The sequence below is a fragment of the Furipterus horrens genome, unplaced genomic scaffold, assembly GCF_987537825.1.
Source record: "Furipterus horrens unplaced genomic scaffold, mFurHor1.1.pri manual_scaffold_7, whole genome shotgun sequence".
Classification (NCBI taxonomy): Eukaryota; Metazoa; Chordata; class Mammalia; order Chiroptera; family Furipteridae; genus Furipterus; species Furipterus horrens.
The window spans coordinates 64,053,531-64,081,027 of record NW_028327177.1 but is presented as its reverse complement, the minus strand read 5'-3'; the positions used below and the strand labels follow the sequence as shown (position 1 = coordinate 64,081,027).

At 34.8% G+C, this 27,497-nt stretch overlaps 2 protein-coding genes across 4 annotated transcripts in view; one reads left to right on the top strand and one right to left on the bottom strand.

Moving 5' to 3' along the window:
• The window catches only part of IL7 (interleukin 7), a 60,442-nt gene extending 58,541 nt beyond the window's left edge, over positions 1-1,901 (top strand). The window contains exon 6 of one of the 2 annotated variants that reach the window (XM_090282896.1): positions 1,678-1,901. In XM_090282896.1, coding sequence (XP_090139022.1) covers positions 1,678-1,797 — 120 coding nt within the window. In that variant the 3' untranslated portion in view covers positions 1,798-1,901. The remainder of the gene's footprint in view (positions 1-1,677) is intronic. The other variant, XM_090282897.1, reaches the window with a different exon arrangement.
• Positions 1,902-11,082: 9,181 nt separating this feature from the next.
• ZC2HC1A (zinc finger C2HC-type containing 1A) overlaps positions 11,083-27,497 on the bottom strand; it is a 57,211-nt gene continuing 40,796 nt past the window's right edge. Inside the window, exons 8-10 of one of the 2 annotated variants that reach the window (XM_090282894.1) lie at positions 23,714-23,830; positions 14,051-14,158; positions 11,083-11,911 (exon numbers count right to left, since the gene is read on the bottom strand). In XM_090282894.1, coding sequence (XP_090139020.1) covers positions 11,746-11,911; positions 14,051-14,158; positions 23,714-23,830 — 391 coding nt within the window. In that variant the 3' untranslated portion in view covers positions 11,083-11,745. The remainder of the gene's footprint in view (positions 11,912-14,050; positions 14,159-23,713; positions 23,831-27,497) is intronic. The other variant, XM_090282895.1, reaches the window with a different exon arrangement.

Here is a 27,497-nt window from a genome sequence, read left to right as displayed (position 1 = left end):
TATATAGCAATATAAAATATTTATGAATGAAAAACTCATGATAAATATGATTAAACATTAATCATATCAATATCAACTAGGAAAGGACATGTAAAAATAAAGATACCTGGTTCATAAAAGTGATGGGTTTTTCTTTTATATTTTCATTATTATTATTATCATTTGACCAATAGATACATGGGAATATGAAAAATCCTTACTCTTCTTAGGGAAGTGGGGTGAGCTTGCTCACCCTGGGACTCAGGAAACCAAGGAATTCCACCCAAAGTGGCAGAGTTGAAATGAATACATGAGCAATATAAATACAATGAGGGTTCTGACTAAGAAAATTTGGGTGGTGGGCACACAATGCAATATACACATCATGTATCATAGAAATGAACACTTGATCTTATTAACCAATGTCACACCAATAAATTTAATTAAAAAAAGAAAAGAAAAAATATAAATAAAGGACACAAGAACAACAACAAAAAAAGAATTTGGAAAGAACGATTAAAAAAGGGGAGATAACATCTGTGTTCTCAGGATTACAGAAATAAAATCATGGTTCTTTGTTTTTATCTTTTAAATGGATGTTAAATCTTTGTCTCTGAGGAAAAGTCATGAAATTTTCACATATATGTATTTCAAATCTGATTAGTCACATAAACCTCAATTTGTACTTTTTAAATAAGTCCTGGGACCCTCATTAAAAAGCCTATGAGAAATTCTTCTTCATATTTACCTTTGATATATATTATCTAATCTTTTAAATGGATTATTTAAAGGCAAAGGGTTAATGTGTTACTAAATAAATATCTAAAAGAGATCCAAATCTGTAACTTAAAATAGAACAGCTGAGCTCAAGAGCCAGTCATTTTACTTACTTGATATGTGACCGTGGCAGCTTATATCCTCTCTGCAGCTCAGTTCCTCATCTGTGAAAGGTGGCAAAATCAGCAATGCCACAGAGAAGTAGATAAAATGAAATAATGTATGTGAAGCATTGAGCATAACACCTGACCTAGAAAATACCGAATAATTAGATGTTATATCAATGAAGAATCCCCTTGCCCTATACCAATCCCACTTCCCAGGGGCTCACAGGAGTATAACTAAGTACAGGCAACACTACTCTGCTGTATGTCTCTTCCATGTGAGGTATCTCTTTCCTCACTTTCTGTAGGTTGTATAGGTAACACTTTTTAAGATTTTCATCAGGAAATGAGGCAGGTGTCCTCCATACTCTAGTGAAGACCAGACTATTGGGACAGACCTTAGAGCATAAGCTCAATCAGGTAGATCCTATATTAATCATCCTTCTCAAAATACTCTGCATATTTTCAATGTTAACTATTCCATCCACAAAAAACCCAAATTTTTCCATATTACAAAACTTTTTTTTTCTCTTTGTACAAAACTTTTTTGAGTAACTTATAATATTGTTCTCACGAAAGTTGAAACAACATTCTTTACCCCACTGTTGCAGCCACCTACAACAACCACAAGTAGAGTTAGCAATCATAGTTTTAAAATGTCATGTAAAATTCTCCTTTTCCATGACACTGAATTTTCAGTAGGACCTAAGATGATGGGAATTAAGGACCTAAGATGATGGGAATTAAAGACTAGATAGTTGAAAATGTGTATTTTTATAAAAATGTGAACTAAATTTTTTTAAATGTATTTCTGTAGGAAGAGAAAAAATCTTTAAGGGAACAGAGAAAACAGGATGAAATGTGTTTCTTAAAGATACTACTACAAAAGATAAAAACTTGTTGGAATAAAATTTTGAGAGGCACTAATGAACATTGAAAAGTATGGCATGACAATATAAAAATGAGTGAACCTCAGTGGCATCCTTCAAGAATCGATCTGCTCATGCAATTTTTCAGGGAAGAATGACTTCTAGAAGTTACTGAATGCATCCTGGTAAGAATGGGTTAGAGCAGTTGAGAAATACATACTGTGGTACTAGAAGATGGGCTTAAACAATGAAAACTGAATGCTGCAATCAATGAACTATTTCATATATCTGTGGACATATATCAGCTGGTGTTAACTTTGTGCTGATTTTTGTAAGACGATCCAGGTAAGGTATTAGCTGCAATAATAATTTTTTAGACTTGTTAAAAATTTCAGAAGGCATGTAAAATCTGTGACGTATATAAAGGTTACAAGAATTAAAAATTAACACTGCTTTATTACTAAATTATATTATGGCCTCCTTTGCATCAGTATACTGCAGTAAGCGTGGAAATAGTCATCTGTGCTGTGCTGGAAATGTTTCAGAGTTAACAGTGGGCTATGGATAATACCCCTATGAACAAGTCATTTATCTTAAAGCAGCAACATAAAGAAGTAGAAGATGCTCAAGAGATATATCAAGACATGTAATTAAATGTGAATGTATAGCATAGTGCCTCCAATAAATGGCATAGCAAATGTTTTAAAATGAAAATAAAGAATAATTTCAATAATAAGAAGTCATCTGTTCTAAGGATGCTAAGCCATATTACTGAGTTTCTTCTGTCATTTATGTGTAATAAAACTTGTTTAAATGAGTTTGCAATTTGGGAAGTATATTTTTAAGAGAATAATATATGTTTGTCTTTTAATTAATGGAATGTGTATATTTAATTTTGACACTATATCTGTATATTAAACTATTTTCATACAGTATTACAAATTGCTTACTTTGGATAACATTTCTCCTTTGATAATAAATGACTTATGTATTGACACTGTCAGAGTCACTTAATCTCAAAAGAATTTTTTCCCCAGTTTTATTGGGAAATAATTGACATACATCGCTGTATAAGTTTAAGGCATAGGGCATGGCATGATGATTTGATTTACATATATCATGAAATGATTAACACAATAGGTTCGGCTAATATCCATCTTCTCATATAATAAAAAAAAAAGGAAAAATATTTTCTCTTTGTGATGAGAACTTACAGAATTTACTCTTAACAACTTTCTTATGTAGCATACAGCAGTGTTAGCCATACTCATCATCTTTTACATTATAGTCCTAGTACTTAGTTATCTTGTAACTAGAAGCTTGTACCCTTTGACCACCTGTCTTCAATTCCCAATTCCCTCTATCCTGTGTGTGGGGTAACCAGTCTGATCTCTTTTTCTATGAGGTTTTATTTTTAGTTTCCACATAGAAGATAATACAGGATTTGTCTCTGACTTATTTTACTTAACATAATGCTTTCAAAGTCTATCTGTGTTGTCACAAATGTTAGGATTTCCTCATATATATATAAAATCTGTCCTGAAAAAGTCCAGCCATTGTTAATATAATGAGAATGGCTTTCACGACAATGATGTAACTTGGCAGCCAAGGAGAGTGGACTGAAATATGCATGTATGAACAATGATGACTTTACTGTACTAGTCAGTGGGGGTGGTGAACACTGGTAAGTATGTGTACTGTATGGCTGTTGCATTCAAAATAACTAAGAGTAGAGCAATGGATCTGCATCAAATTTAGCATTAAGGAACTTCCAGGCAATATGAAGGTATAAATACACACACTGAATCTCCTCACAACTAAGAAGAAATTTACAACCACTTCAAAACTAAAAACACCCAGAAAATCCAGAAAATCGAAACTACAGGGAAGTTCAGCAAAGAAATAAAGAAGAAATAATCAGCCTGAAAGATAGAAGGGGCGGAGCTGGGACAGAGAGAAAGAGGAGTGGAGCAGTGGCTGTGGGGGTGGTGCTTGGTAAGTAGCTGTGGCTGGCGGGAGTGGCTAGCTGTAACCGGGGAGAAAAACAGCCATATAGTTTAAGCCCAGAAAGTGATCTCAGCCCCAAACCAGACCATGTAGCTTGCAGTTCCAGCGCTGGGGAAAAGAGAGCTGCATTGCTTCTGATTGTTAAAGTAAGTGGGGGCTGGGGCGGAGGAAGAATCTACCAGTCTCGAAAAGGAGGCAGCTTGCTTAGCATGGGAAGGGGGAGAAGTCCCTGGAAAAGCGGTGGCAACTGGCACTTTTCCTTCTTGGATCTCCCCTCCTACACAACCAAAATGCAGTGAACCAGTAGCCAGCACTAAGGAATATCTAAGGCTCTGCTTCCTATAACATAAGAGGTGCGACAGCCCCACCCAGATCACAGAGGCAAACACAGAAAGCTGTCAGGAGACAGAGAAAGGGGCAGATCAAGGTCCCAGTGACACAACTAAGCAATGAGCAGATAGCACGCCTAACAGATGAGCCGATGGAGAGCTTAACAGATGCACAGTTTAAAGCACTGGTGATAGATACTCACAGACTTGACAGAAAAGATTAAATAGGTCGGGAAAAGGAGGAAGGCTATCCTGGCTGAAATGAAAAAAAATCCATATGAAACAAGTGGTGAAGGAAAGGAAACCATGGTTCAAATCAACAAATTGTAACATTAAGGAAGAAATAAACAGTCAACCAGTACAGAGGGAGAAAATGAGAATTTAAAAAAATGAGGAGAGGCTTAGAAACCTCTGGGACAGCTATAAACATGCCAACATCTGAATTATAGGGTTGCCAGAAAGTGAAGAGGGAGAGCAAGAAATTGAAAAATTATGTGAAAAAATAATGAAGGAAAACTTTCATAATTTGGGGAAGGAAAGCAGAGAGTCCCAAACAAACTAGACCCAGAGAGGACCACACCAAGACACACCATAATCAAAATGTCAAAGGTTTAAGGATAATGAGAGAAACTTAAAAGCAGCAAGAGAGAATTATCTACAAAGGGGTCCCTATAAGACTGTCAGCTGATTTCTCAAAAGAAACTCTGCAAGTAGGAAGGGACTGGCAGAAAATATTCAAAGTGATGAAAAGCAAGGACCAAGATTACTCTATCCAGCAAAGCCATCATTCAGAATGGGAAGGCAGAGAAAGTGCTTCCCAGACAAGGTAAAGCTGAAGGAGTTCATCATCATCAAGCCATTATATGAAATGTTAAAGGGGCTTATTTAAGAAAAAGATTAAAATTCTGAACATTAAAATGAAAACAGTATCGCAACTATTAAAAACAGGAGCTAGGGAATGGAAACAAAGGCAAACTAAGCAGACAACTAGAGGGAACAGAATCATAGGTATAAGGAGCATGTAGGGGGAGGTCAGCTGAGAGGGGGAAGGAGGGAGAGGGAGGGAAATGGTGCAGGAATTAAGAAGCATAGTAGGAGGGTGTGGAATGGACAGGGGGGTGTTCAGAAGAGCTTTATGCACAACCAAGCCATGGACATGGACTAAGGGAGGGGACTGCTGGAGGGAGGGGGGTTGATGGGTGGAAGGGAGCAAAGGGAAAAGTAATTGGGACAACTGTGACAGCATAATCAATAAAATATACAAAAAATTTTAGCACTAAGCCTTAACATCCCTCTACAGAAACTATTTGGATGATTCAGAAGGCTGCAGCTATGGGTAACGGTGATTGGAAGCTCCATCATGACAACATGCTTGCCCTCGTATCAAGCCTCAGGCAGAGTTTTTTGGCAGCCCAGACTTGGCGCCCTGGGAGTTCTGGTTTTTCCCCAAACTAAAATCACCTTTGAAAGGAAAGAGATGTCAGACTGCCGATGAGATTCAGGATAGTGATTGGGAGAACTGTATAAGATCCCAAGGTGCCTACTTTGAAAGGGACTGAGTCATCATTGTCCTATGTACAATGTTTCTTGTATCTTCTTCAATAAATGGTTCTATTTTTCATAGTAATAGCTGGATACCTTTTGGACAGACATATACATATCACAACTTCATCTAATCATCCATCAATGGATGCTTAGATTTTTTCCCATGCTTTGGCCATTGTGAATAGTTCTATGATAGGGGGTGTTTACTTTTGGAGTTACTATTTCTGTTTCCTTTGGAGGTATTTCTAGAAGTGGGATTTCTATATAATATGGTAGTTGTTTTTAATTTTTTAAGGCTCCTCTATAGTGGCTGAACCAAATTACAGTCCCACCAACAGAGCATGAGGGTTCCGTTTTCTCCACATCCTAGCCAGTATGATGGCCATTCTAATAGGCATAAGGTGATATCTCATCATGGTTTAAATTTGTACTAGCAATTAGACTAGTGATCCAACAGGATTTTTTAAGATAAGATTTTTAATATCACCCCACTATTTCATCTTTTTACTAAATACATAACCTTTAATACCTTATTACCAAGAATGTATGACACCAATAGTAGTACTATTAACTATGGTTTGCACAAATATTTTTCAATGCTTCAGATCACTACATCAAGTACATCTTATAAATAAATTACTAGGTTATGGGGCATGAATATTTTAAAGGCTTTTAATTAAATTTAGTCACCTTATAAAAAAGTATTATCAATTTATATTTCCATTGTCAGTAGATAATGTCTTTGATCACCATGTTCCATGGCAGTTTTCAGTTTTATTATGATTTAAGATTGCTGATTTGATGAATAAAATCAACATTCTATGGTTGAGTGTAGTCAGCACCACTGGTACTCTCCTCCTATTCCCAGCCTATATGTTGCAAATTCAAATTTGGATAGAAACCGAAGTGCTTTAACAAAGAAAGAGAAAAGGAAAGTAAAAGTGAAGAGTTCTGTGAGATAAGATTGAATGGCAGGAATTATCAGTAACTTTCACACATCACTTTTTCTCAGTCACCTGGACAATGGAAGATGCCCACATTTTACAGCTTGGATGGACCCACCACACACACATCATTCCCATGGCCATTAGCCTTTGCCTCTAAAAGGTTCTCACTCATATGCCCCCAGATTTCCTCCTGAGCATTGGGACACAGAAGAAAAATAGGAAATAGGGAATGGTCTCTATAACCTGTGATAAGTAGCTCCATTTTCACTGCTATGAACAAAGGGGTGCATAGGTTCTTTTTAATTGGTGTTTCTGGATTCTTCAGGTATAATGGGACAACTGTAATTGAACAACAATTTTTTAAAAAGCAATAAAAAAAGGAAGCTTCATTTTCAACACTTCTGCAGCACTCTGCTGGTACTCTTATAATAAAGTTCTGTTAAAATAAATCTTTCTTTTTGTTCTAAGTTATAATTGTTTACACATAAGCATCTTCAAGTAAATTACTGAATATATCAACTTCAGGGCAAAAACTTAATCACATATTTCTCTTGATTTTTAAGGCTTCATACAATGAAGACCATATAAAGGGTATTTAGAATGTTTATAAATAAAAAGCTTTAGCTTTGTGAATGTTACATTAATTAGTCAAAGCACTTTATTCAACTCCTGTTTAAATAGATGTCAGTCTCACACATTAAGTTAGGCTAGATGATGGAAAAAAAGAAGCCTTTATCTTAAAGGAGATTATAACTGTTGTACAAGTAAAAATGAAATATTAAAGTAATAGAATACGCAGTATTTGGTAATGTGCATGATTAATATGTTAGAGATATATAATTGATAACAAAATACTGAGGTAAATATTAAATATTTCTATCAATTTAAGCACACTGGTGCCCCAAATAAGCAAGACTACGTTTCTGAGAATATATAGATTATAAAGTCACAACAAAACAAAAACAACCTATCTCTTGTGACCCTCTGTAATTTCATGTTTAAAAAAAATCATACCTATATTGCTGAGGCCTTTAAAATAATTACAGGGCTGGTTACAATATCCAAAAACACCCCCAAGTGGCAAAAAAAGCAATCCACATATATACTTTTACATGTCATCAATGAATATCATGATGGTAACATTTCATGAAAAAATTTTAAAAATGAAGTCAGTGTGGCTGTCACTGACTTCATTTTAATGATTCTCCATTGCTCTATTCAATAATATAGTCAGTTGTAAAACTCAATCTATTTCATTACAAAAAAATGTACTTACCATATAAAATACTTATACCAGCAATGCAAATACACACACGAGTTCTGCTCTTTGTTGCTATGTACCTCTGTAACAGGGTGGTCAGGCCAAACCACTGGGCAACAGAGGGGGTCCCAGAAGATGCTTGTCCTCTCTGCAAAGGGAGGAGCTGCTGGAGAAGAGTGATTGTCTGTGGCAACTGTAAAAAACCCAGTGTGTGTTGCTCTGGCAACCCAGCAGCACAGGCAGCCGGAAGAGGGGCAGAGGCAGTGGGGAAGGGCAGGTGTTTTGATAGCCTTGCCACACCCTGGGGCTACTGTAATCATTCAGTGCCCCTTGTGACAGACTGCACAGGCCTGTGTGAGCTGCGGGGGCCAAACGTCCAACTCTGGAATGAGACCTGGTGCTACTGCTATGCAGGACTGGAGTCTTTGTCCCCTTGTGGAACATGGAGGCTGGAAGAGGGGCAAAGAGAAACGTGGCCAATATTAGCACAAATTGGTTGGAAGGCTGGACACTCCCACGAGCTTCTGGCAGCAGGGGATTTTGGGAAGAAACTTTAAAACAGAATGCAGGCAGAAGCCTCGGCCCCCTGCTTTGCCCCTCATAGAGGCTGGGTGCAGAACAGGGAGAAGTAAGCTGGGAAGATTCCTGAGGCCCAGAGGCACAGCAGCCTCTGGTGCTGGGCAGGCAGATGCATGTAAGACCTGCAAACGGCTGCACCCCAGGCTGCCAGGTTACACCTCCTTTATTATTATTTTCACTTCCTGAGCTTCTATTCATGGTAATCGTGTTCACCTCTAATCCAAGAAACAGTAAATACAAATTAAACATGTCTAATCTGATATTTTCACTAGACAACTCCTGTTTAAAATTTTAAACACGATAGTCTAAGTCATTAAGTATTCATTGCAAATGAATACCTTTTGCCATTATATTGTGTATTACCTAATTAGAAACACCCATAACGTTTTTTATGTTTCTCATCGACCGTGACTCCACCAATGCTTTCAATTGCTAAATTTTATTGGCTGGAAAAATAATGTTTACGTACTTTAAAAATCTGTGACAAACGTATTTACAACACTTTGAGGCCAAAAACACTTCAATAAAATAGCAACAATTTCTCTGACACAGGATGACACAAAAAAATCTCCTAATTTAAAGCTTATCTCATTAAAAAAAATATTTTGATTCAAACTTTTTTATATCTCAGTATATTCTTATCTTTTTACCTATGTCTGAAAAGATAAGACATCAATGAAAACCAACTGGCAATATTTTGCTTCATGTCTTTATTGAATATGTTCAAAACTGAGAACTTATTTGTATTTAAAAAAACAGTGAACAGGAGACAACAGCAGTTATAATAATCTTACTTTTCAAGCTAATAATTTTCAGGATAATATATAAGCAATTTTTACATTTTAAGTTTACAATCTCTTAAATTCTACCACACTGATAAAAAAAACTGGTAAAAATAAATAAAAATAAGGGATGTATAGATCTAGAAATATTTCTTAAAAAACTGAACTACTGCACAACAAATCAATGTGAGAATGATAAATGCAAGTAACCTAAAAATGCACTGAAATAATTGTCATAAAATGTTCCATAACTCATGAATATATTTCACCTACTGTTTATAATAATCTTACAAATTTATTTTCCATGTGGTACATTATACTTGATACTATAAAATTCAGTGAGAAACAAACATGTACCAGTTTATTTGGGCTCATTTATCTACTCTTTCCTTGGGCAGACAAACAATTATGTGGCACCATGTATTGTCACTCATATGTGGAATCTAATGAACAAAATAAACAAAATAGAAACAGACTCATAGATAGGAAACACCGAAAACTGTCAGGGGTAATGGGATTGGGGTCTAGGTGAAAAGGTGAAGGGATTAAGAGAAAAAACACTTAATAAACACAGACAACAGCATGGTGTTACCAGAGGGAAAGGAGGATGGGGGGAGGTAGAAGAGGGTAAAGGGAGGGGATAAATGGTGATGGAGGGTGACTTGACTTGGGATTGTGAGCACACAATACAATATGCAGATGATGTATTATAGAACTGTACACTTAAAACCTATATAATTTTATTAACCAATGTCACCCCAATAAATTCAATAAAGAATAATTGAAAGGAAACAGAGCTCAGTTCTAGGTAAAACAAGAGTTGAAGTTCTTCATATGATTTATAACATCAGGACAGAAGAAAGTAAATTATTGAAATGGAATTCTAATTGCACATTATCCTCCTAAATTTATTACAGCTTATTCTACTTGGTGGACTCTTTTTTTGACCAATAACTGAATAAAGACAACCAGAAGCAAGGTAATAAAAAGTCAGGATAGAAACTATAATGTAAGTAAAATTACAATTTCCATTACATTAAGTTTCTATCCCTTGCCTCAGTGGAAAAATTAATGAATAAAATTATAAAAAATAAGCATAAATGAATATCAAAGAAAATTGTCAGCCACAAATTTCTACATTGATCCTTATAGTTAAAACAGAATCATAAACAAGAAGCTAGAAATTGCCAATAAAAGATTTGATTGTACCTTTATAATATCAGTATGATCAAAGTTGTTGGGTTTGATTCAATGGAAATTACTACAGAATTACTGAATACGGCTGCACAAGCAAAAAGATTTACTACTAAATACTATTTTACACTGAGTATGACAATAATTAAATGCTGTAGTTTAGCCAGACTTAAAGAGTACAGTTAAATTTTTGTGAACATTTAATTACATAAGTCAGATACGCAGTAAAGCAATGCATTTTGTTTTGTTTTGTTTTTTTTATTGTGAAGTGAATGGTGTTTCAACATGAAAAACTAAGAAGGAAATATAAGTAGGAAAAATTAGGTATTTTCTTAACCTACTCATAACTGCATCTAACTATACCTCAAGGGGCTAAAATTCAAATCTTTTACCTGTATGCCCTCCGCTACTAATTATTTACCATAATTATTACTTATTAGGTGAGGTGGTTTTTTTGAAAACCCATTAAATAATTTCTTCTATATTCAGACACATAGAGATAAACATAAGATTTTGAAGGACGTTCTTGCAACATATTAATTACATTTTCAAACTTTGTAAGCATGAAGTAGTAAATTAAAACTATTCTTTCGACATGAAGTTATGGAAAAGAAAGTGAAATCTGAAGATGCAGCTGGAAGTAGAAAGAATATACTTTGATACACACAGGTAAAATACTCAGTAATAACAAGAATTAGATACATTTGTATTTTCAGCCTTGTATCTCTGCAAAGAAAATTGCATAATTGTATTTTGAGAATGAGTAAAAATATTTAAATTATATCACTAATCATAAACTAAGTAAAGGGTAACATAGAACTTAGGGTTTTTTTTCCCTTCTTAAAAAATATTTATAAAATTAATTGTTGAAGAGCTCTATAGCAAAATGACCTATTTAACTAAAAATATTCTCTTCAATTCCAAGCATCCCATCTTACCTAATCATAGATACTATCTAAAAATAGTCACCAATAAGAAAACATTTATTCTGACTTTTTACTCAAAGTAATGATCATCCTAAAGCTTGAAGGACTAAGCACTGGAGTTTGAGGGTTTGCAGAATACTTAACATGTTTGAACAACAACAGAAGAATATAATATCTAAGTTAATGATTCCACTTGAAATTATTTGCTAACAGATGAAGGAGTATCTCCTTGAATGGTATAGTTGGGGTATCAGGTATTTATTATATACAGAATATGTACACATATATACACATGCACCCACACACATTACATAGCCAGGGGAATTCAGCTCCAAAAATTGCCGAGAAAAGTGTTTTAGGACAAAATAACTAGGGGAAATGCTCTATCTGGAAGCAGCAATAGTCATCAAACTCTAGACTTTGCTATTTTTCATTTGGGATTTTGTTCACAGAACCATTCTCCGAATGCCACATTCACAACAGAACTTTGCCCATTCTACAGGATATTTAGTCCCACACTCATGGCAGAATTTTGGTAAGTGTCCAGATGAATTTCCTTCAATGCCTTTAATGTTTCCACCATTGAGTGAGGATACATAGCCTCCATCTGGCCTGCAGAAGTACAGAAAAATGTACCCATCAGTTGTTTTCAACCCCCCATAGGGGCACAATACTAAGCATGACTAAAAGCTTGCTTAATCTCATGTTTAATATTCTTCTAGTTCAGATTAAGAAAAAACAAAAACAAAAACCTCTTTTAGTAAATACTGAAGTTCTAAATGTTTTCTTTAGCATTGTATTTGTCCCTAAAGAATGTCTTTAAATCTATCTTCTAGTTCACTTCTCTTTTCTTTCACTGTGTTTAATCTATAATTTATATCATCTTTTAAGTCTAGCTTTTTCCTTATGCTGAATTCTGTTTGGTTCTTTTGCACAGATGTTCAAATCTTTCTGTAACACTATTTGTCATTGTTAATGATTCCAATTCCCTCTTATTTCTTTATATACTTTAAACAGACTTATTTTATAAATCAATATTTGATGATTTCAATATCTTAAGTATTGTTTGTTTGTTTTTTTTTGCTGGTGACTGATTGCTAGTTTCTTTGTATAGTTTGGAATTTCCCTGGGTGTCTTCTAAGTCAGAACTGTGAGTTCCTGTTGGCTTACCTGTGAGAACTGGAGAGAGCTACTAAACCAAATTAAGTTATTTTTCCAGCAAAGAATTCCTTAGAATATGCAGATATTATATTTGCAAACCTAAATTCATGTGAAGGTAAGCCTATAGTTATGAAAGATCAGTGGGAACTCTTGCATTCCTCTGAGCCATGGCTAAGACAGACAAGTTTCCTTGGGGTCTCCTCTTCCTGGTTGGTGGATTATTTTTTCCCCTAACCTATCCTTTGAGTATTGTGAGAAAAGGTTAACAGAACTTTCTCATATTCAGTGGACACATCTGACCTTGGGATAACTTCCTGCCTATTTAATGAAAACCTTATAAAGGGGATGTTTTCCTAGGCAACAGGGCTTACATGTAGTCCACTGAAACTGGACAGATCATATACTCAGGAAAACCTGGAAGCCATGGATATGGGATTTTTACAAGAGATATTGTTCCTTTGGGGACACAGAATGTCTAATTAAACTGTCCCTACATCCATATGTGAGCCCTCGTTCACACCTGAGCTGTCATTTGGTCACTGGCTCAGAGAAACACCCAAACTTGCCTTGCTATTACTCCTTATTTCCTGTAATTAATTCTAATGCCAAGTGTAACATATTGTCATAGAAGCAGCTCTAACTGAGCCTAGGATGCCACTTGCTAGGCATTTTAAAAGTCTTGGCTTAGAGAAGAGGCATGCAGGAGGGAAGAGAAAGCTGAGTCTCTACTGCTACACTTTGTGTAGGTCCAAGAAATCAACTCTTACTTCTCATAATGACATGAAAACTGAAGTCGGTAAGTGGTGAAGCTTAGTCAAAACCTCAATGGAGCTGCAGTATCAGGGTTAATTTACCAATCTGACCTCTAGCTTCCTTTATATTTATGTCCCTTGCTTTCCTGAAAGCTAAGTACCTTGAAGTTATGGTACCTATATGTACCTCATCTTAAAACTTTCTGGAACATTTCGTGGACTAGCTTCATTCCTTTTTTCACTGTTGATTCTCATTGTTTCTCTTTCTATTTTTCTTTCACTTAAAAAATTATTGTATCTCACTGTACATCATGAATTTATGCACCTTGCCTTAAAACTTTCCGGACTAAGTTGAAATGTACATAAAAAATATCTATAACTGGGACAATTTCATTAGATGCTTAAAAACAGAGTGAATGTCAAAGTTATACAAATATTGTGATAGTTTAGAAAGGGGAGTACATGAATAAACATCAGCAGGGGAGTTTAAATGTATAAAAATGCTGCTGAAAATTACAATAGCAGTGGTTTCAGGAGTTTATTATTCAAAATGTAGTTAAAAACAAAGACATAAAAAACACACATTAATCCAGTGGAACCAAACAAACTATCCTTGAGCATTCACAACATTATTATTATTCAAACGACAAAGTATAGGACAATATTATTCATGTCCAAACTATTTATTAAGTTTACAAATTAAAGGCCAGATTAAATCAGAAGCAAAAGAAAAAAGATTTTTCTATCAAAGCCTGACACGTATTTTTGTATAGGACCCTTGGAAAATTATATATATTCATTTTTATTGTAGTTATTAAAATATCAAAGTTAAACATACCTGACTGTGTAGCTCTCACCATATGTTTTTCTTTTGCTTGTAAGAACACCTGAGGCAGGATTTCGTGCCAAACTGGGTGGTGTGGAATTTCGAGGTTTGATGTTAGCTCTAGAGAGAAAGAAGTGGCAGTGAAAAAGTATTGAATAGTAATCATTTACTTCTTAAATTGCTACTTGCATGATTAGAAAAATACTAGAGGCTGTACAGAGTTAAGTCAAAAGATTAAAATCCAAATAATTATTTTAACACTGAAAACAACAGTAGTTAAAACTAAAGATAAACCAAAGCATTTTTCATTTACTAACATTACCTTGATGGCATATAAACTCAATTAAAATATGTATATATGCTTTACATGAAATATTTAAGTTAATCATTCTGAAAAATTCTAAGTTTTTTAAAGTTTAAAATGAACAGTACCCTCAAAATAAGGATATGGTTTGTTAAATGCCTACAAATCACTGTTAAATAATATGTTAAACATATGAGATATGGTAAAAAAAAAATCAGCTAATCACTTAAATATTAGCTAGCCACTTGAAAGAGTAACATTCAACTCATGAAAGTCTATTGTGAGAAACATCAACCCAATTAAAGAGGTAAATATAGTTTTTCCTTTAAAAATTTAATTTCAGCTCTGGCTTGTGTGACTTAGTGCATTCAGTGCCAGCCTGTGAACCCAAAGGTTGTTGGTTCGATTTCCAGTTAGGGCACATGCCTGGGCTATAGGCCAGGTTCCCAGTTGGCAGCATATGAGGGGGAACCAATTGATGTATCTCTTGCACATAGATGTTTCTCTTTCTCCCTTCCCTTCTCTCTAAAAATAAATAAATAAAACCTTAAAAAAAAGATTTAATTTCACTAACTGCATGGCCTTGGCTATCACTCACAGTAGAGGGAAAGTATTGGTTGGTTCTCTTTTTTGAGACTCCAGAAATCAAAGGAAAACTAGATAGTTGTATGACAGTTAATGGTGAAAGCACAGGCTCTGAGATACAGATGAATCTGTATTCAAATCCCAACTGCTATTGACCAACTTTGTGACTATGGTCAATATCTGAGACCAAGCTCCCTCATTTATAAAATGTGACTATCCTCATGAGATACAAGATGGCAGAGGAGTAAGTGGAAGCTGTGCTGGCTACCTCCCAGGACCAGTCTGGATTTGCAACTTGGTTGTGGAGAAATAGGCTGGAATGCGCAATTGAACACTAGCTGGAGAAGAGTCCTATAACCACGGAGAGACAGAAAAGGCCACTTCATCACAACATGAATAGTAGGAAGTGCAGAGATGCGAAAGGGCTGGCTGGGCTCCCATCGGTGGCAGCTGTAGGGATTGAGAAGCAGCCAGCAGTCAGGAGTTCCCCCTGAGAAGGGCAAGGTCTAAACCCCCAGCTGGCTTCCCAGCCTACAGCAACAGAGTGGAAAGTAAAATAACATCCAACTGTGAAAACCAAAAGCCACAGGGTTTCTTGTGAGCCTGAGAGAAACAGCTGGAGAAAAACAGCTTTTAAGCGGATCACGCACAAAAGTGTTTTGACACCCACTTACCCTGGGCTCAAGCGGAGGGAGAACAAAGAGGACTGGATATGCTTGAGGAAAATTCGGGGCAGTGGCTTTGGGGGGAGAACTGGGGGAGCAGCTGAGCAGGTCCCGGTGCTGACTCATTCCCCATACTGCAGGCAGACCATTCCCCTCCAAGTGGCATAAGCCTGAGGGGAAGCAAAAGCCCCGCCTACAGGAATTAAGGTGCCCCACCCTCGATCCTTAAACCTGATGGCTGATCACAGATTAAATAGATTAACAACTAAAGGAGACAGACAGAGGCAGTAGATCTCTGGTAGTCTCCAACAGGCTACCTAGGCCCAGACTGGTACACGATCTGATGCCACCAAGAGCAGATCCAAGAACTGCAGATCAATCTAAGAAGCAGCAACAAACACGAAGAGTCACAAAAAAGGGGAGAGAGAAACAAACCTCCATAGAAAGGAAAGGAGGAATCCCCAGAAAGAATGCTAAATGAAATAGAGGTATGCAAACTATTAGACATGGAATTCAAAACATGGATTATAGGGAAGCTCAGTGAGATCAGGGAGCTCAAAGAAAACTACAAAGAACTCCAGGGAAACTGCAAAGACCTTACTGAGAATTACACCAGCATAAAAAAGAACACAGAATCTATCAATAAGAGCCAGGAGGAAATGAAGAATACAATTTCTGAATTGAAAAACAGAGTAGAGGGAATTAAAAGCAGGCTAGAGGAAGCAGAAGATTGGATCAGCAAGCTGAGGGACAATGTAGAAAAAAATTCCCAGACAGTGCAACAAAATGAAAAAAGACTGATAAAGAATGAAGACGTTCTAAGAGAGCTGCAGGACACCATGAAATGTAATAATATCCATATCATAAGAATTCCAGAATAAGAAGAAAAGGAGCAAGGAATAGAAAACCTGTTTGAAAAAGTAATGACAGAAAACTTCCCTAACTTGATGAGAGAAAGAGTCATACAAGTCCAAGAAGCACAGAAGATCCCATGAAGATGAACGCCAACAGACCCTCTTCGAGACATATCATAATTGAAAGGGCAACATTCAAAGACAAAGAGAGAATCCTAAAAGCAGCAAGAGAGAAACAACTAATAACATACAAGGGAGCTCCAATAAGGCTATCATCAGATTTCTCATCAGAAACACTACAAGCCAGAAGGGAATGGCAAAAAATATTCCAAGCAATGAAAAACAAAGGCTTACAACCAAGAATATTCAACCCAACAAGGCTCTCATTCAAAATGGAAGGTAAAATAAGAACTTTCCAAGATAAAAAAAAAAGGCTAAAATAATACATCTCCACCAAACCAGCACTGGAAGAGATGCTAAAGGGTCTGCTTTAAAAGGACAAAGAAACAGAGAGACAGAGAGGAACACAAGTACAAAATGGGGAAAATGACAATGAATAAGTACCTATTGATAATAACCTTAAATGTAAATGGATTAAATGCATCAATTAAAAGACGTAGGGTGGTTGAATGGATTAGAAAGCATGACCCACATATACGCTGTCTACAAGAGACCCACCTTAGAACTGAAGATCTACACAGACTGAAAGTGAAGGGATGGAAAAAAGTATTTCAAGCAAATGGACATAAAAAAAGCTGGGGTAGCAATACTTATATCAGACAAAACAGATTCACAGTAAAGGCCATATAAAGAGATAAAGAAGGACATTTAATAATACTTAAGGGGAAAAGCCATCAAGAAGATATAACTCTTGTAAACATATATGCATCCAACACAGGAGCACCCAAATATGTAAGGGAATTTTTGAAAGACTTCAGGAAGGATATAGGCAGCAACACACTCATAGCAGGGGACTTTAGCACTCCACTGTCAACAATGGACAGATCTTCGAAGCAAAGAAACGCCAAGGATATTGAAGCATTGAACAACACTAGATCAAATGGACTTAGTTGATATATATATATAGAACTTTTCACCCCAAAGAAGCAAAATATACATTCTTTTCAAATGCACATGGAACATTTTCAAAGATAGACCACATGGTAGGACACAAAACAAGCCTGAACAAATTCAAAAAAACTGAAATTATATCAAGCATCTTCTCAGATCCCAATGGCTTAAAACTGGAAATAAACCTCAAGGAAAAACAAAAACATTCAAACTCAGGGAGAATGAATAACATGCTATTAAATAATGAATGAATTAACAACGACATCAAAGAAGGAATCAAAAAGTTTCTGGAAACAAATGATAATGAACACACAACAACCCCAAACCTTTAGGATACAGTGAAAGCAGTCCTGAGAAGAAAGTTCATAGCAATATAGACCTACGTAAAAAGGATAGAAGAATCTCTAATAAAAAAAATCTAACCCTACAGCTACAAGAACTATAGGAAGAACAACAAACAAAGCCCAGAGCGAGTAGAGGAAGGAAATCATCAAGATCGGAGCAGAATTAAATGACATAGAGACTAAACAAACAATTCAAAAGATCAACAAAGTACAAGCTGGTTCCTTGAAAAGATGAACAAAATCGACAAGCCTTTAACCAGGCTCATCAAGAAAAGGAGAGAGTACCCAAATAAATAAAATCAGAAATGAAAGAGGAGAAATCACAATCGATACCACAGAAATCCAAAGGATTGTAAGAAATTATTACGAACAACTGTATGGCAAGAAATTTGATAACCTAGATGAAATGGACAAATTTCTGGGAACATATAATCTTCCAACACTGAGTCATGAGGAAGTAGAAAGCCTGAACAGACCAATAACAACTAGTGAAATTGAAGCAGTAATCAAAAAACTCTCAGCACAAAAAAGCCCTGGACCAGATGGCTTCACAGATGAATTTTACAAAACATTTAGGAAAGAACTAACTCCTATCCTTCTCAGACTATTCAAAAAAATCCAAGAAGAGGGAAGACTCCCAAACTCATTCTATGAAACCAGTATTACCCTAATTCCAAAACCAGGTCAAGACACATCAAAGAAAGAAAACTATAGGCTATTATTGCTGATGAACAAAGATGCTCAAATCCTCAACAAAATATTGGCAAACAGGATCCAGCAACACATTAGAAAGATCATACACCACGATCAAGTGGGATTCATCCCAGGGATGCAAGGATGGTTTAATATTCACAAATCAATAAACATAATACATCACATAAACAAAATAAAAGACAAAAACCACATGATCAAATCAATAGATGCTGAAAAAGCATTTGATAAAGTACAACACCCATTTATGATGAAAACTCTCAGCAAAATGGGAAGAGAGGGAGCATACCTCAACATAATAAAGGCCATATATGAGAAACCTGAAGCCAACATCATACTAAATAGGAAAAACTGACAGCATTCCCCCTGAGGTCTGGAAAAAGAGAAGAATGTCCACTCTCTCCACTCCTGTTCATAGTCTTGGAAGTTCTAGCCACAGCAATCAGACATGAAAGAGAAATAAAAGGCATCCAAGTTGGAAAAGAGAAGGTAAAACTGTCGTTATTTGAAGATGATATTATAAGTGTACATAGAAAACCCTATAGACTCCACGAAAAAACAACTTGACCTAATAAGTGAATTTGGCAAAATAGCAGGGTACAAAGTCAATATTCAGAAATCAAAGCCATTTCTGTACACCAACAATAAAATATCTGAGATAGAAACTAGAAAAAAAATCCCATTTACTATAGCAACAAGAAAAATAAAATACCTAGGAATAAACTTAACCAAGAGAGTAAAAGACCCGTACTCAGAAAACTACATAACACTGAAGAAAGAAATTAAAGAAGATGCAAATAAAGGGAAGCATATACCATGTTCATGGATGGAAAAAATCAACATCATTTAAATGTCCATACTACCCAAAGCAATTTATAGAGTCAATGTAATCCCTATTAAAATACCAATGACATATTTCACAGACCTAGAACAAATACTTCAAAATTTTACATAGAACCAAAAAAGAGCCCGAATAGCCACAGGAATCTTGAGGAAGAAGAACACAGTAGGAGGAATCACAATACCTGATATCAAATTATACTACAAGGCCACAGTAATCAAAACAGTATGGTAAGACTGATAAGAACAGACATACAGATCAATGGAACAGAATAGAGAGCCCAGAAATAAACCCAGGTCTATATGGTCAACTAATATTTGACAAAGGGGGAAGGAACAGAAAATGGAGTGAAAAAACCCTCTTCAACAAATGGTTGGCAGAACTGGACAGGGACATGCAAAGAAATGAAACTAGATCACCAACTTACACCATACACCAGAATAAACTCAAGATGGATCAAAGATTTAAATGTAAGCTGTGGTACCATAAAAGTCCTTGAGGAAAACATAGGCAGAAAAATTTCAAATATCCCACGTAGCAACATTTTCACTGGTATATCTCCTAAGGCAAGTGAAATAAAGCATAGAATAAACAAATGGGACTACATCAAACTAAAAGAGTTTCTGCTCAGCAAAAGAAAACATCAACAAGATGAAAAGGAAACCAACCATATGGGAAAATATATTCGCCAATGACATCTCAGACAAGGGATTGATCTCCAAAATTTATAAAAACCTCATATGACTCATCACCAAGAAGACAGACAACCCAATTAAAAAATGGGCAAAGGACCTGAACAAACACTTCTCCAAAGAGGACATACAGAGGGCCCGTAGACATATGAAAGATTGCTCAACATCACTAGCCATCAGAGAGGTGCAAATAAAAAACACAATGAGATACCACCTCACACCAGTCAGAATGGCCATCATCAACAAATCAACAAACAACTTGTGCTGGAGAGGATGCAGAGAAATGGGAACCCTGGTGCATTGCTGGTGGGAATGCAGATTGGTGCAGCCACTATGGAAAACAGTATGGAATTACCTCAAAAAACTAAAAATGGAACTGCCTTTTGAACCAGCAATTCCATTGCTAGGATTATATTCAAAGAATCCTGAAACGCCAATTCAAAAGAACCTATGCATCCCTATGTTCATAGCAGCACTATTTACAATAGCCAAGTGCTGGAAACAACCTAAGTGCCCATCTGTAGATGAGTGGATCAAAAAACTGTGGTACATTTACACAATGGAGTACTATGTAGCAGAAAGAAAGAATGGACTTCTACCATTTGCAACAACATGGATGGACCTAGACAGAATTATGCTTAGTGAAATAAGCCAGGCAACGAAAGAAAAAAACCTTATCCTATCACGTATTACAGGAAACTACTGAACAACACAAACAAACGAGCAAAATTCAACCAGAGTGATTGTACGTATAGGCCTCACTTAATCCTGTCTGCATTGCTGCCTCCTGAGACTCAATGGTGTGGCTGAACTAAGTGGCTGGAATATAACAAGGATGCCAGCCTGTTAAACCAAGCATGCCATTGTCCGGGTACAGCCAACTCAATTGGAATCTGCAAGATCCTTCCCCATGTGGGAAGGCCTCCCTCCCCTCCACATCCCCAGTCTTACTAGGGATTTCTGGACCCATGGGTAGGTAGGACGATGACCATGCCCAGCTTGAAGGATCTTGAGAAGCAGGAGATCTCTGCCCATTGTTTTTTATAAGAGTATAAAGTGTCTTAAGTCTGCGAGTGGGGTATCGTTATTTTTTATTGTTATAAAAAATTAATCATTTTTTAAAAAAAAGATAATATAGGAAACGGTGAAGCTGGAGAGCTTGTATGCATGACCCATAGACATGAAAGGGGTGGGGGACATTGTTGGGGCAGGGGCGGTACTGGGCAGAGTGGAGCAACGGGGGAAAAACATTGAAGCTATTGTAACAATATAATCAATAATATATACTTAAAAATTAAAATAAAATAAAATGTCACCATCCTCACTTATAAAGGAAATTATAAGACAAAATTTGCAATTTATACGAATATTTAGCAATGCTGCTGCTGATACTATTATTATGGCTATTGCTACTACTACAAGTTCACATTTATATAACAGTGCTTACTATATTTGGTACAGCTACATTTCTAATTGCCTGCATATGTAAGCTTAGTTAATTCTCATAGTAGATAGAATTAAAAACGCCACTTTACAAATGTGGCAAGTGAGGCAATGAGTGGTTTAGTAACTTACCAACGTGATACAGACAGTATGGTACTAAACCAGTGGTTAGATGTTCAATAAAGTGTTAGTTCCCTCTCCCTCTTTTGAGATTTACCCGAATCTTTTCATTTCAGAAACAAGCAATGTTATATAATAATCAAGCAGAATGCTTTTTAAATTTCCTTTAAAGTTTTTAAACTTTGGCTGAAATTCTTCTTTGTCTACTTACACAGCAAAGTTGGAGAGCAGTTCCTAAAATTTTAAACAGCTATCTTGAAAATAATATAGGTAATACAATATCTCAAACACCACTATATGCCATATATGATACATATAGAACTTTGTTTAATCTTCACAAAAATCTCTGAGAGTATTCTTTATTCCAATTTTAAAGTTGGATAAATATTCATATTCAGAGAGATTAAGTAATTTGCAAAGCTATTACATGGCCAGAGTACTTGAACTTGGATTTAGGTGGGTCATATATGCAATGTTGGCAGCATTCAGAGAAGCTGCTTTGAATAGTTACTTTAAATTATTGCCAAACTTCGACAAGAATCACCTTTCACTGTAGTGCATGGATGGGTTACCCTGGACCTCAAATGGCTTTCAAACAGTCACTGCAATTCCATCAATGAGGTAAATTCTACTCTGCTGTAAGATAGCCTGTCTAGGATGTTGAAGAATTGCTACTATGCCTTTTTACAAATTCGATCTCTGAAAAATCATTGCCAATAAATGGCAACTCTTCCAATGAAAGTCATTAAAGGAATAAAAAGGACATGCTTTTTATTTTTTGGCTCTGGAAGCAAGTCTTATACATGAGATATACAGATAATACCAAGACACCCATGCATACACACACACACAATTTCACTATATAATTTAAAAATGTTTAAATAATTAGAATTAAAAAATTAGGGAAATATAAGATTATAAACAATAACCACCTTAATTAAATGTCGATCACATATTTTTAGTAATATCTTCTAGAAGTCAGAATCTGAATGTTAAGATCATTCTTAGACATTGTGAAAAACTGTCTTGATCAGTGCTTGACACATTGCCCCATTCTCACATGGTCAAATCTGCCTGCTATACATAGTTCAAGCAGTTATAAAAGTTTTAATTTTGGAATTGCATTTAATCTAGCACACTGCTAGTTGGTATTTCTTTGACATCTGCTTCAGCACCTACAGACAGCAGCAGTAGTACAAAGAAAAATGGCTCAGGCAGATTCTTCCTTCATGGACTTATCATTAACTACTTAAAAATAACTCATGGCTGTTGGCTACTAATAACTATAAGACTTCTCCCATCTTTATTTTATTGTATATCTAGTTAAATTTATTATTACTTTTCATACACGATAAGAGAATGTTGTGTAGTAGACCTTGGTTTAAAAGTTACCTAAGTGAATTCTAATATATTTTTCAACTTTAATAAGTAACTTAATTTATTAGGCCGCAGTTTCATTGTTTTAAAATGAGCGTGCTAGCCTTGTACTGGAGCCCAAACGAGTAAACCTTGAAGACTTATGTAGAAGAGTTCCAAAATGACTTCCATATCCTTTGTCTGTTTTAGATAGAATTTATAACCATCTAACAAAAAGACTAAGGATCTCTAGATTAAATGTTTTCTAAGATTATTTTTTCTGCCTTTTTAATAACCATTTATCATTTGCTTAACTAAAAGATGATCTAGCAATATTATATAATACTTGTGTATATAGCATATTTCCTATCCTCTTCAAAAATATTACTCCTAAAAACAGCTTATTAAAAATAATTTTATTGACAGTGACTGCTGTTTCAGCCCTCCTAAAAATTAAAATTTAATGGAATAAAATGTATGCTTTAAAAACCACTTTAGGACAATAGAAATGTTCAGCAAAAACCAAATTGTTTTAAGTCCTAAAAGATTATTTAGTACTTCTTGGCTTAAAAATGATTGAAATGAGATTTTTTAAGTATAAGAATGTACAAGTTTATAATATCCCAGTATATAAAGCTTTTAAGGAAATATCTGAAAAAAATTAACCAAACTGAGTCTCAAATACTTACTTGTAAGTGGGTAATAACTCATGTCTTTTGATGGCATTGTCTGATTTTGTATCACTGTCATAGAACCTTTGCACATGTCTTCCAGTTCGAAGTGGAGGGCCTAACTTGTCCATCTTACTATTAAAATATATAAAGGTGTACCCATAAGGAGATTGCTATATTTGTTTTCTTTAGACAAAAAAATTTTAAAGACAATATTCTGGTACATCAGAAATCTACTCCCCAAGCTCTTAATTATCTCACTGCCAAGGTACAGACTAATATCAAAGGAATCTTCAGAAAGTTCATCCAATGTCCATTATTAAGTATAAAAATTCTCATCATGCAGGCCATCTTGCCAGTTTTGATGATTAGCCAAAGAAATGCCACATTTATGCATAGCAGGGCAATGAGATGAACGAAGACACTTAAGACAACAACTGTTTCAAGTAAAATGTGTGAAGCTAGAAGCAAATTGGAAATTGTTATTCCAGTAAATAAGACAGATCCAATGCTTGTTCCCAAATAATCTTTTTCCCTTCCCTGAAGTCATATAACCTTTCTCTTTTTTCTTCTTTATAATTTTATTTTATCATTTCTCCTGTACTTTAAAATTGAAATATAAAATAAGAAATCAAATAAATATGGTATATCTTTACCTAATTTAACTTTCTAACAAAGAATGACTATTTTAGAAATTTATGCAGAGAAAAGTAAAAATAACTTTATGTGAAAAAACATGGATGGTAATTGTGAAAAATTACCAGGTAAAATGTGAAGTAGCCATGCCAAAAGTATAAAGTATCTCCATCTAGAGGATAATAGAAGAATTGCTGGTCTGCAGATATTTCATTGTTTTATATAAACCAAATAACTGAATCATATACGTATACTATCACCAGCCAATATGTATTCATAGTAGGGGACAGGGAAAATTAAATTATGAAATTAGGAGAACTATCTTGAATGTCTATTGAATAACACGCCACTGATTGTTAATTTTTAGTACACTTTTTAAAGGGACATCTGTTTGCTCATTCATGCTTCCATGCATTTGCTTGACTATACAGATCCTGAGCACCTACTATGTGTCAGACACTGTGCTACATTCTGGAGATTTCATGATAAATGAGAGACTTCATGCTTGTTCTTATGGAGTTTAGTGTCTAAAAAGAATGTATTCATTTTTCTAGATTATAAGGGTCTCTAAGGAGAAACATATTTCATCCACTTTTATGTTCTTTTAGTATCCTAAACATAACAGGCATTTTGTTATACTTAACAGGATGATAGTAATTATTTGCAAGTGGTGATGCGTCCATTACTTAAGACATTTTAAAGTTTAAAAAAAAATGCCTTCATTAAATATATATTAAACATAATTTCTAAAATGTTTGAGATAAAATTTGATAGTTTATTTTATTTGTGAAAAAGTTACCTATTTGGAATTTAAAGTAACAAATCAGAATTTCTTTGGAATTGTTTAACAATTATTAAAACATTACTGTTCTAACTGCCATCTCAACAAAATGAATCTGGATTTGGAATAAGGAATAGGAGATTTTATTTTCTTTTCAGAAAAAAGTTACGAAAATTAGAATTTAGAAAATCTTAAATTACATTTTTAAGAAAGATTCCTCTAATATAAGAACTACTCAGATCTTATATACGATACAATGAAGTTCAATTTTGGTAAGTAGATTGTAAAGTCTAATAAAAACCTAGAGGTAATTATCAAATGGAAATATTCCGTACATGAGAGGATTGTATTTTTAAATTTTGAAAACCTAATTGAAAAGCAGGTTGCAATGATGATTTATCAACATGCCATATATCTGTGTTATAAAAGCAACTTAGTTGATCTATTTATCTACCTATATATGTGTATATATGTAAACACACACACAATTGAAATGTTACTTAGGCTAACTGTAAGTAAATGTTAATCTTAAACTAAAAATCACTTAAACTTATGATCTGCTATAATCTGCTACTCTACACTACGTTCATATCAAGGTATAATCATGCAAAAATTAATTTATAAAGCTAATATAATCAAAATTTTACATATATAAAAGTTTATGCATATAAACACATTATATATAACATATATAAAATATATACATATAAAATCTTAATTACACATATATTTTTAAATAATAAAAGCCAATGTTGAAGTAATTAAATACAATTAAAAAATACTAGTTTATGAAAGAATATTTAAATCTTTCCCTAAGCTACCCAGATCTAAGATGTAACAGACTTTTCTCATGTACTGTCATCATATTATTTTGGTATACATAGACATGTCCTTGCTCGTGTCATCTTTTCTATCAAACCTCTTAGTTCTATGCCTCTACCTCTAGTAGCATGAAAGATAATTTAAAGCAGCAACAAGATGAAGGGAAATTTTAAAAGAAATTTAAAGTTTTGCGTAAGTGGTGATATTATCAAAGGAAATTTGAAGGCATCAATTCATCTGATCATTCTCTGGTTGAAGTTTCTTCTCTATGTCTTTCTTGGTCTTGTGACATCAGTTAAGGAGGTGAATAATGTGAGTATAGAAACCAGGAAGTCTGTGTCTATTACATATTTTGCCTTGACTTCAAGGGCCTCAGTTGTTTCAAATTATGAACAAAATGTAATTTTGTGGATTTTCACAGAGAATTCATACATCGTCTACTTCTGAGGTTACTCTGAAAATTAATAAATATTGGGAAAGTACAATGACAAATCCATTTTATTATGTATTTTTAATTATTCACAAAGTTTGGGGGATATCATTTCAATCTGATAGTACCCAATTATCGAACTAACAAGATCAATGTTTTTATAGAGTGCTTCAATGCCATTTTTGTTTAAAGGCTCCAATTCAGTAACAGCAATTATTATACACCCAAGGTCTGCAAGGAATTAAGGCAGAATAAATAAATCCATTCATCGGTAAAAGTAGTCTTGCTGCTGCTAAGGAAAACAAAGGAGGGTACTTTGAAGCCAACCAAGCACCCTCACAGAGCAAACATTTTGGTGTATACTAAGCAATCTGATCATGCAACACAACATAGAATTTCAATCCCATAATATATGCCCTTAAATTGGCACCTAGATTTGGTCATAGTCAACATGAAAGTATATTTTCAATCCTTCGCTGTTCTTTGAATTCGATCATTGAATAGTGCTAGATTAATAAAAGTTACAAAATACTTTGGTTCCACAGAATACTAATCTATAGCAAAAGTTCCTAGAGAGCCCAAATGATTTCAAAAAATTCCAGTTCTGTCTTTGGGTGTGAATGAAGAATCCTTAAAAACCCATAACTTACTTATTCTAAAATAAGGAGCGGCATACTTTTCCTTAAAGGGTTAGACAGCAAGTAGGTTAGGCTTTGTGGGTTATACTGTCTCATGAATACTTAACTGTGTCATCGGAGCATGAAGACAGCCATAGACAATGCAAAACTATTGGGCATGGCCATGTTCCAATAAAAACAGGTGTTAGGATTTGGCTCTTAGGTTAGGCCATAATTCAAAAAGATCACCTCCTCTATAATACCAAAATTTCATATATGAGAAAATGCCAGCATTTTAAGAATTTTGAAAATCTACGTTAAAAGCAAATTTCAGTGATAATTTTTAAAAATTTACCATATATTATGATAATATCACTATATTACACTGTATTCCCCAACAAAAATACATTACTTTTGTCAAGTTAACATATTTCTTCAGATGATAAACTTATATTTTGACCAAGACTTTTTAATTTAAAATGACTATCCATAGTTGCATATAACTGCCATGATATG